The 14,010-nt window shown below is 40.7% G+C and overlaps 1 protein-coding gene across 1 annotated transcript in view; it reads right to left on the bottom strand.

Annotated features, from left to right (window-relative positions):
* Positions 1-663: 663 nt before the first annotated feature.
* The window catches only part of CFAP44 (cilia and flagella associated protein 44), a gene marked incomplete at both ends in the record, with an annotated part of 43,219 nt that continues 29,872 nt past the window's right edge, over positions 664-14,010 (bottom strand). The window contains 14 exons of the mRNA XM_084201053.1: positions 664-760; positions 851-978; positions 1,475-1,609; positions 2,355-2,515; positions 3,215-3,416; positions 3,992-4,108; positions 5,231-5,361; positions 6,859-6,969; positions 7,840-8,032; positions 8,714-8,917; positions 10,198-10,683; positions 11,758-11,935; positions 13,192-13,357; positions 13,740-13,954. Of these exons, the coding sequence (XP_084057179.1) occupies positions 664-760; positions 851-978; positions 1,475-1,609; positions 2,355-2,515; positions 3,215-3,416; positions 3,992-4,108; positions 5,231-5,361; positions 6,859-6,969; positions 7,840-8,032; positions 8,714-8,917; positions 10,198-10,683; positions 11,758-11,935; positions 13,192-13,357; positions 13,740-13,954 (2,524 nt within the window). The remainder of the gene's footprint in view (positions 761-850; positions 979-1,474; positions 1,610-2,354; positions 2,516-3,214; positions 3,417-3,991; positions 4,109-5,230; positions 5,362-6,858; positions 6,970-7,839; positions 8,033-8,713; positions 8,918-10,197; positions 10,684-11,757; positions 11,936-13,191; positions 13,358-13,739; positions 13,955-14,010) is intronic.

Genomic DNA, 14,010 nt, shown 5'->3' with positions numbered 1-14,010 from the left:
CACAGACACAAAGACCTGTTGCAAGAGGTGGGAAGTGAGGAGGAACAGCAAGAGCAGCTGGAGGTTGTTTAATTTATTCAATTAAAAATTAGCATCTCAGGAGCCTTGCATGGGAAGGACACAACCCCTCCAGCCTGGGGATGAAGGAAGGTTTCACAATCAGGCAGGGTATGTGCTGTAAATGATCACATACTGCCACCGCACCAAATGAAAGAGGCAAAAAAGAGCAACACCTGAAAACACACAGAGCTTGGTGCAGGCCAGTGGAATTACAGGCTGACTTTGCATTGTTACACCCTCCTCCTGCCAGTAAAGGCCATGTTCTTCCCTGAGGAGAAAGGCCTCTCTGCTTTCTCCTGGCCAGTAGTGTGTCCCTGGACTCTAACTAGCTCAGTTAGCAGAGCAGGGCCACTGCTGGTCAGCAGTAACAAATGCTTGCTTGAGGCAGACTTCTTTTACCATTTTTGAGAACTTCAAACCAGCTTTCCACAGCCACGTGTTTGAAGATAGACATTATGCGCACACATGGACACACACAGTGCACCTTGTTCAGTGCCACCCTCTGCAATGGACTGATAACAGTATTTAGTAGTTTTATTTTTTATTCCAAATATGTTGTTACAGTCATATTTGGAGAGAAAAAACAAATACAACCCTTTACAACTAAACCCCTGGATAGCCAAAACAATTAATTTTGCTCTTCCAGGCATGACTGCTGCCGCAGTTAATTTTGAGGGTGACGTAGATTGTCATCCTATTTCTGAAGAGGGAGTTCGAGTCTCAGAGTCCTGTGGTAAAGCCTGTAGAAAGAGGCACCCACCTTTTCTGCTCAGAAAGTGAGTTCTTTTACGTCTCATCAAATCTGCCCTGGCTGATTTCCTCTCTCAGAAGGGCCACGTCACAAGTCATGCGCATGAGCCGTGACTCCAGCCGGGCTGTCTCTTTGAGGTCAGCACTTCGGGTGCCCTCCAATTCTCCCTATAGAGAAAAAAAATGGCTCCCATAAAACATGGAGAATGAACAGTGGAAATTTATTTCAAACAGGGAAAGTGAAGCTTTCCAAGAACCAGGACATACCCATGACTTCTCCCCACCTTAGTCAGAACAATGTGAAAGAGTGAAGGTTCACTACTTTAAACTTACTCCCTGGTACAGAGCAATAAATCCACTTCTATTGTAATGCTGTTAACATGACTGTAATATGATTGTTTCCATGTAACAAAGGAATATTCTTTTAATTCCTTCAAGGCATATTTTAATTAGAAATTAGTTTGTTTCAGTCTTAGAAAGCAACAAGTAAGAAATTGTAGAGATGGTAAGGATGGAGCAGCCATTCAGCCTGTCCCACTCCTAGCCCAAACTGCTGACTGCAGAGTAGGACGTGAGACCAGAGAGCTGGGGAGGGCCAGATGATCCCTTACCCACTTCTGAACAGTCCCAAATCTGCAAGCACTGCAGTGGCTACAAGGCTCACCTGACCAGTTGTCAATGATTCCAGCTCAGTTTCAAGCTGATGCTTTTCACGGCAAAACCTGTTCAGCTGTTGCAGCTTGCTGGTGTTTTCCCTTGTCAGCTTCGTTAGCTGATGCTGCAGGACTACAATTCTTTCCTAGAAAGATGTAAAAAGTTGACCTGGGATGAGAGAGGACAAAAAGTGTGGAGTGGGGAAGAAGTGCTTGGCACAATGTAAATGTCACAGGTAAACATTAGACTGATCCTGCCACACAGTACCTTTAGTGCAGTGTCATCTTTTTGTTTTTAATATATCTAAATTACAAATGCCTAAGTAAAGCAGTTAGGCAACAGTGTGAGAAAAAGCCATTTGGTACATAGTATTTCTGTACCCTCCTGTGCTCTTCTGTAAAGGCAGCATAAGCATGTTGCCTGCTTGCACCATAGCAGCTGAGCCTTAGGCCTCACCAAATGGAGACATGAACTTTTCAGACTGCACAGATTGGCACCCCAGGCATGAGCCAGAACCTGCCCTGTACTCAAAGTCTGTCACCAAAGGCACTGAGAGAAGGCAGGAGGTGCTGAATGGCACCTGAGAACCAGAGAAAAGCACTCTGCAAGAGCTTCATGTAGGGAATGAAATAGGATAATGTGTTTGAGGAAAACAAAACAGAGAGATCAACTACCTCTGTGAAAAATAGGATGTGCACCAGCAACTGGAGCAGAGGTAGCAATGAAGATGGGAAATTGGAGTTGAACACTATGGTTTATTAAGGACAAGTGAAAAAAATCAAACATGAGCAAGTTGACAAAAGATTTTAGGATAACTTTTCAGTCCCCAGGAAAACAAAGCCCTAACAGATCATCAAAACACGTGTCTTCCTCCTCTTCCTGCTGCTTACCTCCCATTCTTTGAGCTCCATGAAATGCTCATACTCTTTCTCCATTATTCTCACTTTCATCTGCTCCATAGGTATATTAACAGAGTGTACTTGAACTGCTTCAAAATCAACCAGCCGACCAAACTTCTCCATCATCAGATTATTGCACTTCTCTTCCAGTCCTAACAGAGGGACATTGGCACAAATGGCATCACTATCATTCACTGGTTTACAAGAATTTCTGCCTTATGCTAGCGTCTTGTCTGAGCCCTTTGGTATTTGCTCTGTAATAAATAATTCACACAAAACCACAGAGAGCTCACAGCTGAGTCATGCCACTTGTCCATGCCCATGATCATGCTTACTGTGGTCACTAAGCCACACTCTAAGCTGGTCCTAGTAAACCACTCTCACACCACAGGCTGTATAGGGCCTCTGCAGGTCTGGTAGTGCTAGACACAACTTGGGGTTTGGCTGTTGGGAAACTGACTTGAATAGGTCTTGTTTCCTTTTTCAGGTGTTCCAAAGGGGAGGAAATTACCAGAAAAAGCTTATGTATCTTTGGAGAAACTACTTTTTATCCTAGGAGTTCTGGTTTACAGGTAGAAATAGCAAACATGTGTCCAGACTTCCAGTGTTTCATTTCAGTCAGCACTACTTATATTAAGTTGCCAAATTATTTTGCACAGCCTGATGACTCTGCAATGCTGGAGAACTGCTACTCCATCAAAACAGTCCACTTGATCTGCTCTATTTTCTGCAGTAACCCTCTGTGACATCTGTGCAAGCATAGAGCCAGATGTGGTGAGTTATCCACAGCCAGTGAGAGGGACAGAAGGAACATTAGCAATGCTGTGTTGTTCAGAGTCTCTGTTACTCACCTTGAATCTCCATCTCCATCTCCTTTTTGTCCTGGAGAAGCCGCTTATGTTGCTCCTTGGCCTTCTTATGTATCTCTCTTTGCATTATCTTCTCATTACGTAGGTCCACGATTCTCTTCTTCAGGTAATGCAAGGACTGGTTGGTAAATACTAAAGTCTGGGAGAAGTCATGGGGCATCTCCCCATCAACCAAGCACTGCACCTGCAAAAGCAGCCAGAAATAAGCAAGGCTGGCTTCACTTATTAAGGGTGATGGAAATGTCTCTATAAAAAATGTGTGAGCAATTGAGAATTAGTGAGTGAGGTGGGCATGGGTACAACTCTTTTTGGCCAGGGAATTGTGTGAATGAATGTATTGTATCCAATCTGGCATTATTGAATTGGGCAGAATTCCCATTAGTTTCAATACTTTTTGGGGATTTTTTGATTTTTGATTTTTTTTTTCCGGGGAGGTTTTTCTTTTTTTTTCCCCTCAGGAGAATATCACTAGGTATGGACCTGAAGGAGAATACCATGCCAAGCCTATAAAGCACTTGAAGACCATGCACATTTCAGCTATGGGCCAGACTCCCTGTCCTTACGTCATTTCTGTCAGTACAGGAGAAGGGAAAAAAAGGGAATTCTAGAGGAAATAGAAGCATGAAGTTCAGTTAATGGCCCTTCCTTGCAAGGAGACCATAGTGAATCAGGAACTAAGGGCCCCAAAGAACAGTAACACTGTTGTTTAGATGTACACAGGCTATTCTGCATGTGCAGATGCACAGCATCTTGAATTACCTGATGGAGTCTCAAAGGCACAACTACATCCAGCTCATTCAATTTGTGCAGCTTTTCCCACTGAAAGGCCTCCAGTTCCCTGTTTGTTGTGTCCAGACTGGTTTCTATTTCTTTTGCCTGCAGAAAGACAAATTGTGGACAAACAAAATCCTGTGACACTTGGAATACATAAGGCAACAAGGTTCTGCTAGAGTTCCTGATCTGAAGGGAAAGAAATATATAAAAAATGTGCTTTTTTTTTAAACTACATATAATAGGTGAGTTTCATAGGCAAACCCAAGGATTATCTACATATATTCAAGCAAAATTCTAACCTGAATACCTCTGCACACGTGTACACTCGTGAATGTCTCCTTAGAGCTGCTCTGTATGTATCAAGAGACAGCTGCTTTGTTTAGCATCTAAAACATTTGTAGATCTACAGAGCCTGCAAGATAATTTTTATTGTGTTATGCCTGGAAATGCTTATTGATTCTGCATGAGAAAGAAACAATTCAGACTCAAATGTCATGCCCCAGGGTGAATATGTGGCAGCTGGCACTTAGGAAAGCCTTTAAAAACTAAAAATGTTGTATGTTAAGCATGCTTGATGGAACATTTTTGAGACAAAAAAAGTGCAAGACTTCATAAAGTTATTTTGGTAGCACCCTCTCTCTTCCAGATAACCCTTCAAAATAAGATATTTTTTTAATCAGTAGAAATCAAATTTCTTAATGAATGCAGGAGTTCAAAAAGGCAAAATGGAAAATTTGTACCAAAAGTTCATTCAGCTATTACCTGTGACAAAGAGCAACGGAAAATAACTAAAAGCAAAAGAAATAGATGGAAGAATAGAACTTTTATGCATTTATTTTAACATGGATTTGTGTTAGGGTAAGTATTCATTAATCTCTGTTCCCATACACACACACAGAGGATAGGCCAGACCACACCATGTGTTTCATCTGAACCAGAGAATCCAGTTCCTGCTGCTGCATGAGGTTAGACAGCTGGGAAGGAACGGACCTAAAGACTGGATCCAGCCCCATGAAAGCTAAGGTTGGACCAGCTTGATTTACCCTTTTCAGGAGAACAGGTATCCCATGTCGAGCTGCCTCCTGCCTCTATGCTACCACAGATATCTCTTCCCAAATGGAGGCCTCTCAGAGGGTCAGGATTCTGTTTTTAAGTCTTAGACCAGCACTAATCACTAGCACTACATTGAACATGCTGACGCTTCCTGAGGGAACACTACAATACCTTTACGGCCAAGACATTATATGCCTTTTTGAGGTCAGCAGCAACTTTCTTCTCCTCTTCTAAAGCTTTCTCAATGCCTATCCGCTGCTGCCGGAGCTGGATGGTGTTCAGGAAGAGATCCTCACTGCAGCCTGAGAGGGAAAGGGTCAAAGAAGAGCTTACATCCACTGTGACTACTCTGGAGTTACTGAGTAGAGCTGGTACCTTGTCCTGCTGTGCACATTCCCAGCATTCCCCATAATAACACCATGAGTTTGGTTCCCTAGAGCTTCCTTAAACATAAACCCATGGGCCACGTGCCTCCATGAACAGGTGAATGTCTTGGATGGATTTTTTTCTTCTTTACATTCAGACAAGGCAGCTTGTTTCCAGAAGTCAGATTAAATGCATCAAAGCCAGCATTAAAGGCAAATGCTCAAAAATTAGCTTTTGTAAGCAATGCAGTTCCAGTAGTTAATACATGTTCCAGTAAAATCTTCAATTATGGGAGCACATAGTTGTTTCTCCATAGCACCCTTCACTATAAATTATGAACTTGCTGTAGGGATCATTTACAACTCTACTTGTAAACAAAACTGTATTTCATAGAACCTGTGTCATGGTAAGGAAGATCTGTGAATTTCTATCTAATACTGTGATTTCAGTAATGCTTAGCAAATGCATAATTATGCCCAAATCAGCAAGCACAATAATAAAAAAGAGACCCCAATAAAGGCAAAAAAAAATTCCACATAAAGAGACAAATATGAAGACGCTAATGCAACATGTAATTACCCTATTAAATTAACAATTTGGACATTTTAGGAAATAAAAATCTTTATTTCTTCCCAACATTCCGTCAAAAAATGAGATAAAGAAGAAGTTAATTAAAAATTCAATTTGTAGAAATAATTTTAAAATCCAATTTAAAAAAAAAAGGGAAGGCAAATTGTTGTTAAGTTAGAACTTAAAAATGAAGCAGTGCTGTTACACAGTCATTGACACATCATTCAAAGATTATTTTTTTAAAAAAACATCCTAAATTAGCTAAGCTTGTACAAAAGAAAAGGCGGGAGAGAGGTTGCCTGCCTTTTTTGAATGCACAAATGAAGAGGATTCTGCAAAGTAAAGCTACTAACTTTTCAGAGCAGCCTAGCAACAGGCAATTGCTGCATAAATCCACGAGGTGGTAACAAAGAGCTTCAATTAACAGCATGAGGATCCCCCTCAGAATTTCCCAGAACAGAGAGGGATCCAGCCAGGCCAGTCAGCTGGTTTCCAGAGCCTTGCCACTGCTTTCCAGAGCCTTGCCACTGCTCCAATCCAGACAGGAGCCTTTTCTCTCCAGATACCAGCCATGAAATGGTGAATGCTTCGTTACACAAAAGAATTTAAATTTAGCTAAGCACTAGGAATTATTTTTCCAAACTTTTTTAATTAGGGTAGTCTATACTACCAGCAGTTTTATTGTCTTGACCAAAGTTTCCCAGGGAAAAATGCTGCACACAGAAGGGGTACACACATTCCAGCCCTTCATGATTTTACCATGCAGTGAATAATTTTTAAAAACTGTGTTTTCTTTTCAAACACATGATGTTGCCCGTAAAGCTAAACAACAAGTTAACAGAAGGAAATAACAGCTTAGGTACCTTCTGGGCAAACTGAGCCATCAAAGACTATGCTTTCAGGTCCACAATTTTCTTCATCAGTCTTTACATCAGGCTTTTCATCATCCTCCTCTTCATTCTCATTTTGTTCATCTGAAAGAAACAGGCACTGCTTGCAAAATGCTCCAGACTCACCAGCTATGCATTATGCCAATGTGCTGGTGAACACAAGCCCAGCAACCCATGAAAGATCACTCTGGTGATATGTGAATCCAGGCACCTTGTGCCTATTGCATTGATCTGATGTGATGTTTTCACCAAAAGGAAAAAGAAAAAAAGGGAAAAAGAGAAAGAGAGAGAGAAATCACCTAGTAATAGAACAGGCACAGATGCAGCCCATGTTTTAAATCTGTCATAAAACATCACCATTGTCTGCACTTTTTGCTAATCATGTCCCATTTGAAATCAAAAGCCATGTCAGAGAGAGCACAAGTCTTTTAGCTCAGTAGGACTACCTAGCTTTAACAGCTTAAAACTGAATCACTAAGATGAATGAAATCCTTTTATAATATGTTTAGTCCTGTGACTGACAGATGATTGCAGATTAGGTTTATGATCTCTCATTAGTCAATGGACAGATTACAGCAGAATGTGATGAATGTGACAGACTAATCACTTATCCATAGCTCCCATTGGTACAGCATGGGAAGCACCTATTTAAAGCTGTGCCTCTTACCAATGATCCTCGGTATTGACTTACAGGATGTAAATTGCAGGAGTTGTTATCAGACCAACTGCAGACATGTTAGAAACTGAATTACATCATTGTTTATCATTCAAGATGACAGCCACAGAACACATTGTCAGTCTATAAACAAACCTGGGTAGGTCTGACCTATGGGTTTTTGAACTGACCGGAGTGTTGTGTGTGCTCAGGGCTCCAGCTAGACCGAGAGACATGTACCTGACCACATGGAAATACATATAACAAATCCATAAAGCAAAAAGAACTAAATCGCCAACCTGCTTCTCTTCCTACTTCTTTTTCCACATACTCAACTTCCTTCTTTAAAATATCAGTCAGAACATCAGCAAATTCGTTGTTTTCTCCAAGGGATGCTTCAAAGCTGGCATAAAGAGCTTTCTGACGTTCCTCAAGCATTACAATCTCACTCTTTCTATCCTCCATTTGTGCAAGGTAGCTCTTCAATTTTGGCTAAACAAACAAAAACCTATTTCAGTTAAAAGGCACGGCCCATGTGTACATATATAGAACATCTGTGGAGATCTGGAAATGCAAAACTTGTCTTTCTCTCTTGATTAAACCCATGGTTCAATCAAGCATCACCTAGGAAAATGTTCTTAAAGTATGTGATTAGTCACTTATGACATATCATGAAGATTAAAATATAGATGTTAAGATTATTAAAAAATTAAGTATTGGAAATTAGAATGTCACTTGAGGACACAAAGCAGAAAGACACAGACACTGGATTTTCCAAGGCAAAAAAGAGACTTTTAATTTTTGACTCCAACATTTATAGATTTCTAGAATAGATAGTGTATTGGAGGGTGACAGTGCCACCTCTCCAATGACACTGGATAAACTAACAGTCTATCAAATTTCTTTTCCTCCAAAAAGAATGCAAAACAATGAGTTATTTACAGAAAGTGTGTGAGAAAGTTAGTTACAAGAACAGGGCAACATCAGAAGTGACTATCCTATCAGGCTGATCATCAAAAGTTTCTTGTTTATCAAAATTTAGCACTAGTCACTGGATTGGTGCTAAAACAAAGCCAAGGGATGCCACCATTTACTTTATGGTTTACTTTTGTTTCAAGCCATGCATTAACGATACTGTTAAATTTAAATTAATGGTACATGCGGTCTACTTACATGTATGTCCTCCTGTTTATTGATGAGGGCACAAATTTGCTCCTCAAGAAGGTCCTCATGTATCTCAAGTTTCTTCAGGATAAGCAGCTCTTCACAGCATGTGATGCAGCGCAGATCAGCACTTTTCATCTGCACATCCATCCTCAGTTTCTTGTGCCGCAAAAGGCGAAGTTCAGCATCGAAGTTGATCACCAGTGTGTTGATCTGGAGCAAAGGAGCATTAAATCAGGAACAGGAAAAGTATTGCCTGTGCAGTTAAACATGCAAAGCTAGAGAAGGGAGCAGAAGGGAAAAATTCTCTCTGCCAAATCCACAACTCAGACGTGCTATTTCCTAGAGAGTACTGATGCACTTAGAATGACAAAGTTAATCCCAAATCTTTGTCTTTGTTCTCAGCGTAATAGTAAAAGAATCACCAGGGCTTCACAAGAATTTTTCACTGCATCCCCTCCATCCCTGAATTATCTTACTCTTCAGAGAATGTTTTTGAGTAGTCTGTAGTTTACAATCCCAGATGCATCAATAAATAACTTCTGTCTTGACAGACTTCCTTTGAAATAGCTGCCAGCTCTTCACTTAAACATTTACAGCAAAATAAGTACTAGCAGGTGCTAACACTAACTTACAGGTGTGTGATGTTCACAGCAGAATTTGGGTATTCCCTCATGACCTTCATACACATAAACACAAGGGTGTCTGTTTTGAGGCAGACCAAAGAATCAACTCCCAGTAGCAGAAATTAGAGGAGAGATGCTAAGAAATGGAGCAAACAAGGGAATAGTGGCATACATCTGCTATACAGCTCTCTAAAACTCTGGCTTATGTGCAGCCTGAGCTTGAAGCAGTATACTTGTGTTCAGCAGCTTTGAATGGAATTTTTTCCACACTATCAAATTATAGCTTCCCCCCCATTCTAGCACTGAGTTCCAAAGCTTAGCTTATTGTCGGATAGGAAAACGATTTTTATTTGCATGCTTCAAGCTTTCTATGTGATCATTTCATTTGATATCTCTCCTCCTTTTAAGACACGATTCCCACCCTCCTTTTATATGGTATTCAGAATTCTATCACATTTCTAAAACCATTTCAGTTGCCTTTTTGCAGGCTAAAGATTTATTATCCAATTAGATGTACCTTTTAAAGAATATTTTCCATGACTAAGAGTTTTGGTTACTCTCTTTTGTACCTTTTCTAATCCTACAAAGTAATTTTTCGACCAAAAAGTTGAGACTACAGTTATTGAAGAGCTGAGAACATGAATCTACAAAGTTGTAGTGATGCTGATTTTTAACTCTGTAATACAGTTAGAATACAGATTATAGTTATGGATTGATACTGATTTACACTGTAAATTTGCAAGCTAGCATTTTCTGGGACTGCAGAAAGGCAAGACTAGCTGCAATCATGAGACAGAAGGGGTTTTGGTTTCATTTATGAACCAGTGGAATTTTTTAATCTGACAAAAACAACTTTCAGTTTCCTACCTTTTTAATCAATGTCTCCTGCAAGTACAGATTTTTTATCTTCTCCCTCTTTAAAATTTCCAGTTCCATTTCTGTTGGCTCTGCTTTCTCCATCCCAAAAGCCTTCTGCTCCCCTGTGACCACAGCTGATGGATCTCCAGCCTGTGCCATGGGGTCACCCTCTTCCACTGGAGGAGTTTGAAGAAACACGTGCCTGAATGCGCGAGACGAGGGACACCCTTCCAGTGGTTCCTCGAGCTTTGCCTGGGCCTCCTGCTCCTCTTTGAACTTTAGGAGGACGTCACTGTTGCACTCAACTATTTTTTCAGGAACCTCTTCTGGGTGTAACTGAGGGATCGGGGGAATAGGGAGATGTTCTGATACATCTAAGTTTGCCTGTATGGATTTGACTTCCTTCACTAAACTCTTGATTTCATCAATAGTAGAAACCTTGAGATCCCTCAAAGACACAATCTCTTTGTTCATATTCACTTTCATCTTATGGATCTGCAAAGGAAAATCTATTTTAGTAGGGCTCCCCACCACAGGAAGCAGTCTTACCAAACTCAAGAAGGCTAACATTAGGATTATTAATCATTCTGTGATAAGGGGACACTGCATTAGTTAACTCTTTTTACATAAAGTAATAATTGAATGTGATCTATCATTAATATACTTGGCAGAAACTTCTCTGATCTTTATAGAAGAAAATAACACACCATCACACCTGAAGCAACTGGAATTCCTCATCTGTATAAACCCAGAATTTATGACAAGAACTATTCCCTTTGTTTGTTCTAATGAGTTGGGTTAATCGCTGGCTATCTGGTAGCATCAGCACTACAGTGAAGTGCTGAAGCCCAAGCATGAGACTAAAATGATCCAACAAATCCCCTGAGACTGTAGCATTGCTTCTGTAATGCTTAGGCCTCGCTGTCAAAGTTATTCAGTGTCACTCTTTTGCACTCCAGCCAAATACAATGAAAAACCATTCCTATGAGAGGGATAGGGGGAAAAATTACAGGGAAAGCAACAAAGCTACTGCACAACATTTGAACTTATTGTGTCTTCAAGGCTGAAAGACGTGTGGTAACTGTAGGAGTTCTATTATAGCAAGGTGGCTCCAAAAAAACCTGGTTTCTCAGGACGATTCCAATTCCAGGAGCAGTGATTGCCAAAGTAGAAATACACAGAGGCCACACTAGAACACTTGTCCATGCTCACAACCCTGTTTTTGTAAAAGTATTTCATGGCAGGGGTTACTTAGCTCAATGTTTTTACTAGATTATAAGACTTGTAATTAAAAAAGACAGATGTTCCTGCTGAAATAGTAGTAAAGGTAAATGCTCTTCTCATTTGTAAAGAGTCACCCTGGAATGATTCAGATGTGGGTTTGCTGAAGCACAAGACAGTTCACAAGAAAAGGGCTGATTTGTAACTAAAGCTTACTCAAAACAGCTGTCTATCCTTCGAGGCCTATTCCCACACCCATTTTCAATTCCTTTCAAAAAATTTCTTCAGTGATTAATACTCTATCCTCACTTCCCCCTAAAAAATGGGGCTATATACAGTTTTACATACCAAGTCTTCCAGGATTGCAAGCTGCATCATCTTCTTTTCAGTGCTTATACGCTCATCTTCAGTGAGTGTGTAGTTAGTGGCGCTCTTCAGCCTGTAACATCCTATATTCTCCCGTGCTTCTTTGATCTCCTCAGCATCTTTGGAACTCTCAAGATTATGTCTAGGTTTGCTCTTGTATCTGGTAGGTACAAAATAAAGCTGAACTTCAAGACAGAAAGCATACAAATGAACAGTCACTTCATACCCTCTTACTTGTGCAGTAGAGTTTGGAAGGTGAAAGAGTGATGCATCTCTTTCAGAAAAGAATGGCTACTTTGGAAAGAATATCCTTGCACATTTAAATGAAAATCCCAGATACTTTTTTTTCCCCTAAGAACTCTTAAACAGCTCTGCCATGGGAAAGTTTAAACCTTCACATCAGACTGAGTTCTGGGTTAAGTGAGCACATGCTGCTATCAATTTCAGGAAGCCACGCATCAACAATCTACCAGTTGGTAGCACAGAATACGTGATCCTACTCTACATTGTTAAATACCCAATACCCTTAAAAGCCTTGTATTCTGACTCTACATTAGTTCTATTCCCTGCCATTTATCTCCTAAGGAAGGACTTCTGTACTTCCATGAGCAGAGAATGGTTTGGCTTATAAGGGACCCTAAAGATCATCTCGTTCCAGTGCCCCTGACATGGACAGGGGCACCTTCCACTAACCCAGCATTGAAAAACAGTCATTCAAAGACATGGCTTAGGTTAGATATTTGGAAAAGGTTCTTCACCCAGAGGGTGGTTGGGCACTGGAACAGGCTCCCCAAGGAAGTAGTCACAGCACCAAGCCTGACAGACTTCAAGGAGTGTTTAGTCAATGCTCTCAGGCACAGGGTGTGACTCTTGAGGCTGCCACGTGCAAGGACAGGAGTTGGACTTTGACAGTCCTTGTGGGTCCCTTCCAACTCAGGATATTGATTGATTTTGTGAAAGATGTCCGTCCCCTTTTTCTTGCTGCTCAAGATAAAGACCAGCATGGAGCATGACGGCATATCATAAACACTCACATGATGGCTGAGATGCTAAAACTGCTGACCTAACCTAGCTGTTACAGTGTCTGCTCCATGAGGGGCTGGCAGGATTCACTGAGTTGACTGTAATGATGTAGGTGTCTCTCAGTCATGATCAATTTAGACACATTTTATTCCCTATCTGAAAAGGCAGCTACCGAGCTGGATTAAAATTTGATAATATTTTACAGGCACCATAGAAACAAAATATATTCTAATGCTCTCTTGAGACTTGGAGATACATGAAAATTCATCTGTTTTAATTACAACCCTTAGGAATATAAAAACCGAAGCAGGGAGATTATAGTGCCATACGGCATTACTAGACTTTAAACAAGAAGCAGAACTAAAAGGGAGCAGAGTCCAGTTCAAAACTCACAATTCATGCCATTCTGCCCTCCTCTTCATGATCTTGGCTTTCAGTGCATCATATTTCTCAACAAGTCTTCTGATTTTCTGACGTCTGCTTTCTATATAACGCGTGGTTGGCTTTTGGACCTCTGGTGTCTTCAGCCTTTCAGTCTCACTCCCAAAAGTTACACTTCCTGAAACAAAATATAACCATGTGAAGATGTAATACCATGAGGCACAGCGCAGCCCCAGCTACTGGAAACTCCCTCAGACAACTCCTATAGAACTGATGTAAATTAGTTCCACTGTAGTGGATGTTTTGAAAGTATTCAGGTTCTTTGACTTGACTTTTAGTCACATTCTACCCATGGGGCTGACAGACGATTGCTGACATTGATCTAAACATGGAAAACTATGCATGAGCGTTACTTTGTATGTAGGTTCTAAAAAAACACATTACAGCTATAATTCTTTACCTGCACTTACATGCGTATTTTTTTATCCTGGACTCAGGAACAGAAACTGCGATGAAAGACAGAAACCATATTACTGAAAGATTTAAATGGTTATCATTACCTCTATGCACAGGGCTTGTCTCGCTGGGGATCTCCTCTTCTGCTTGCTCTGCCTCTTTAAGTGCTGTCCACTTCTCTTTAAGTGCCGCCCCCTTGCTGTCCTGTTTCTTATCTTGGGTGTATTTCTCAGACACTGCTAGAAGGCTGTAGGTTGAAATCTGATGATTGCTTTGAATGGCATGAACAGTGAGAGTAAATTCCAGAGAGTCCCGAAAACTGGAATCACAAATTAGACAAAACTGTCTGATGTCAGTGCGCACAACATAGCATTT

The sequence above is a fragment of the Fringilla coelebs genome (genome assembly GCF_963513975.1).
Source record: "Fringilla coelebs genome assembly, chromosome: 2".
Classification (NCBI taxonomy): domain Eukaryota; kingdom Metazoa; phylum Chordata; class Aves; order Passeriformes; family Fringillidae; genus Fringilla; species Fringilla coelebs.
Note: the sequence above shows the minus strand (reverse complement) of the source record. Positions and strands in the feature narration are given on the sequence as shown.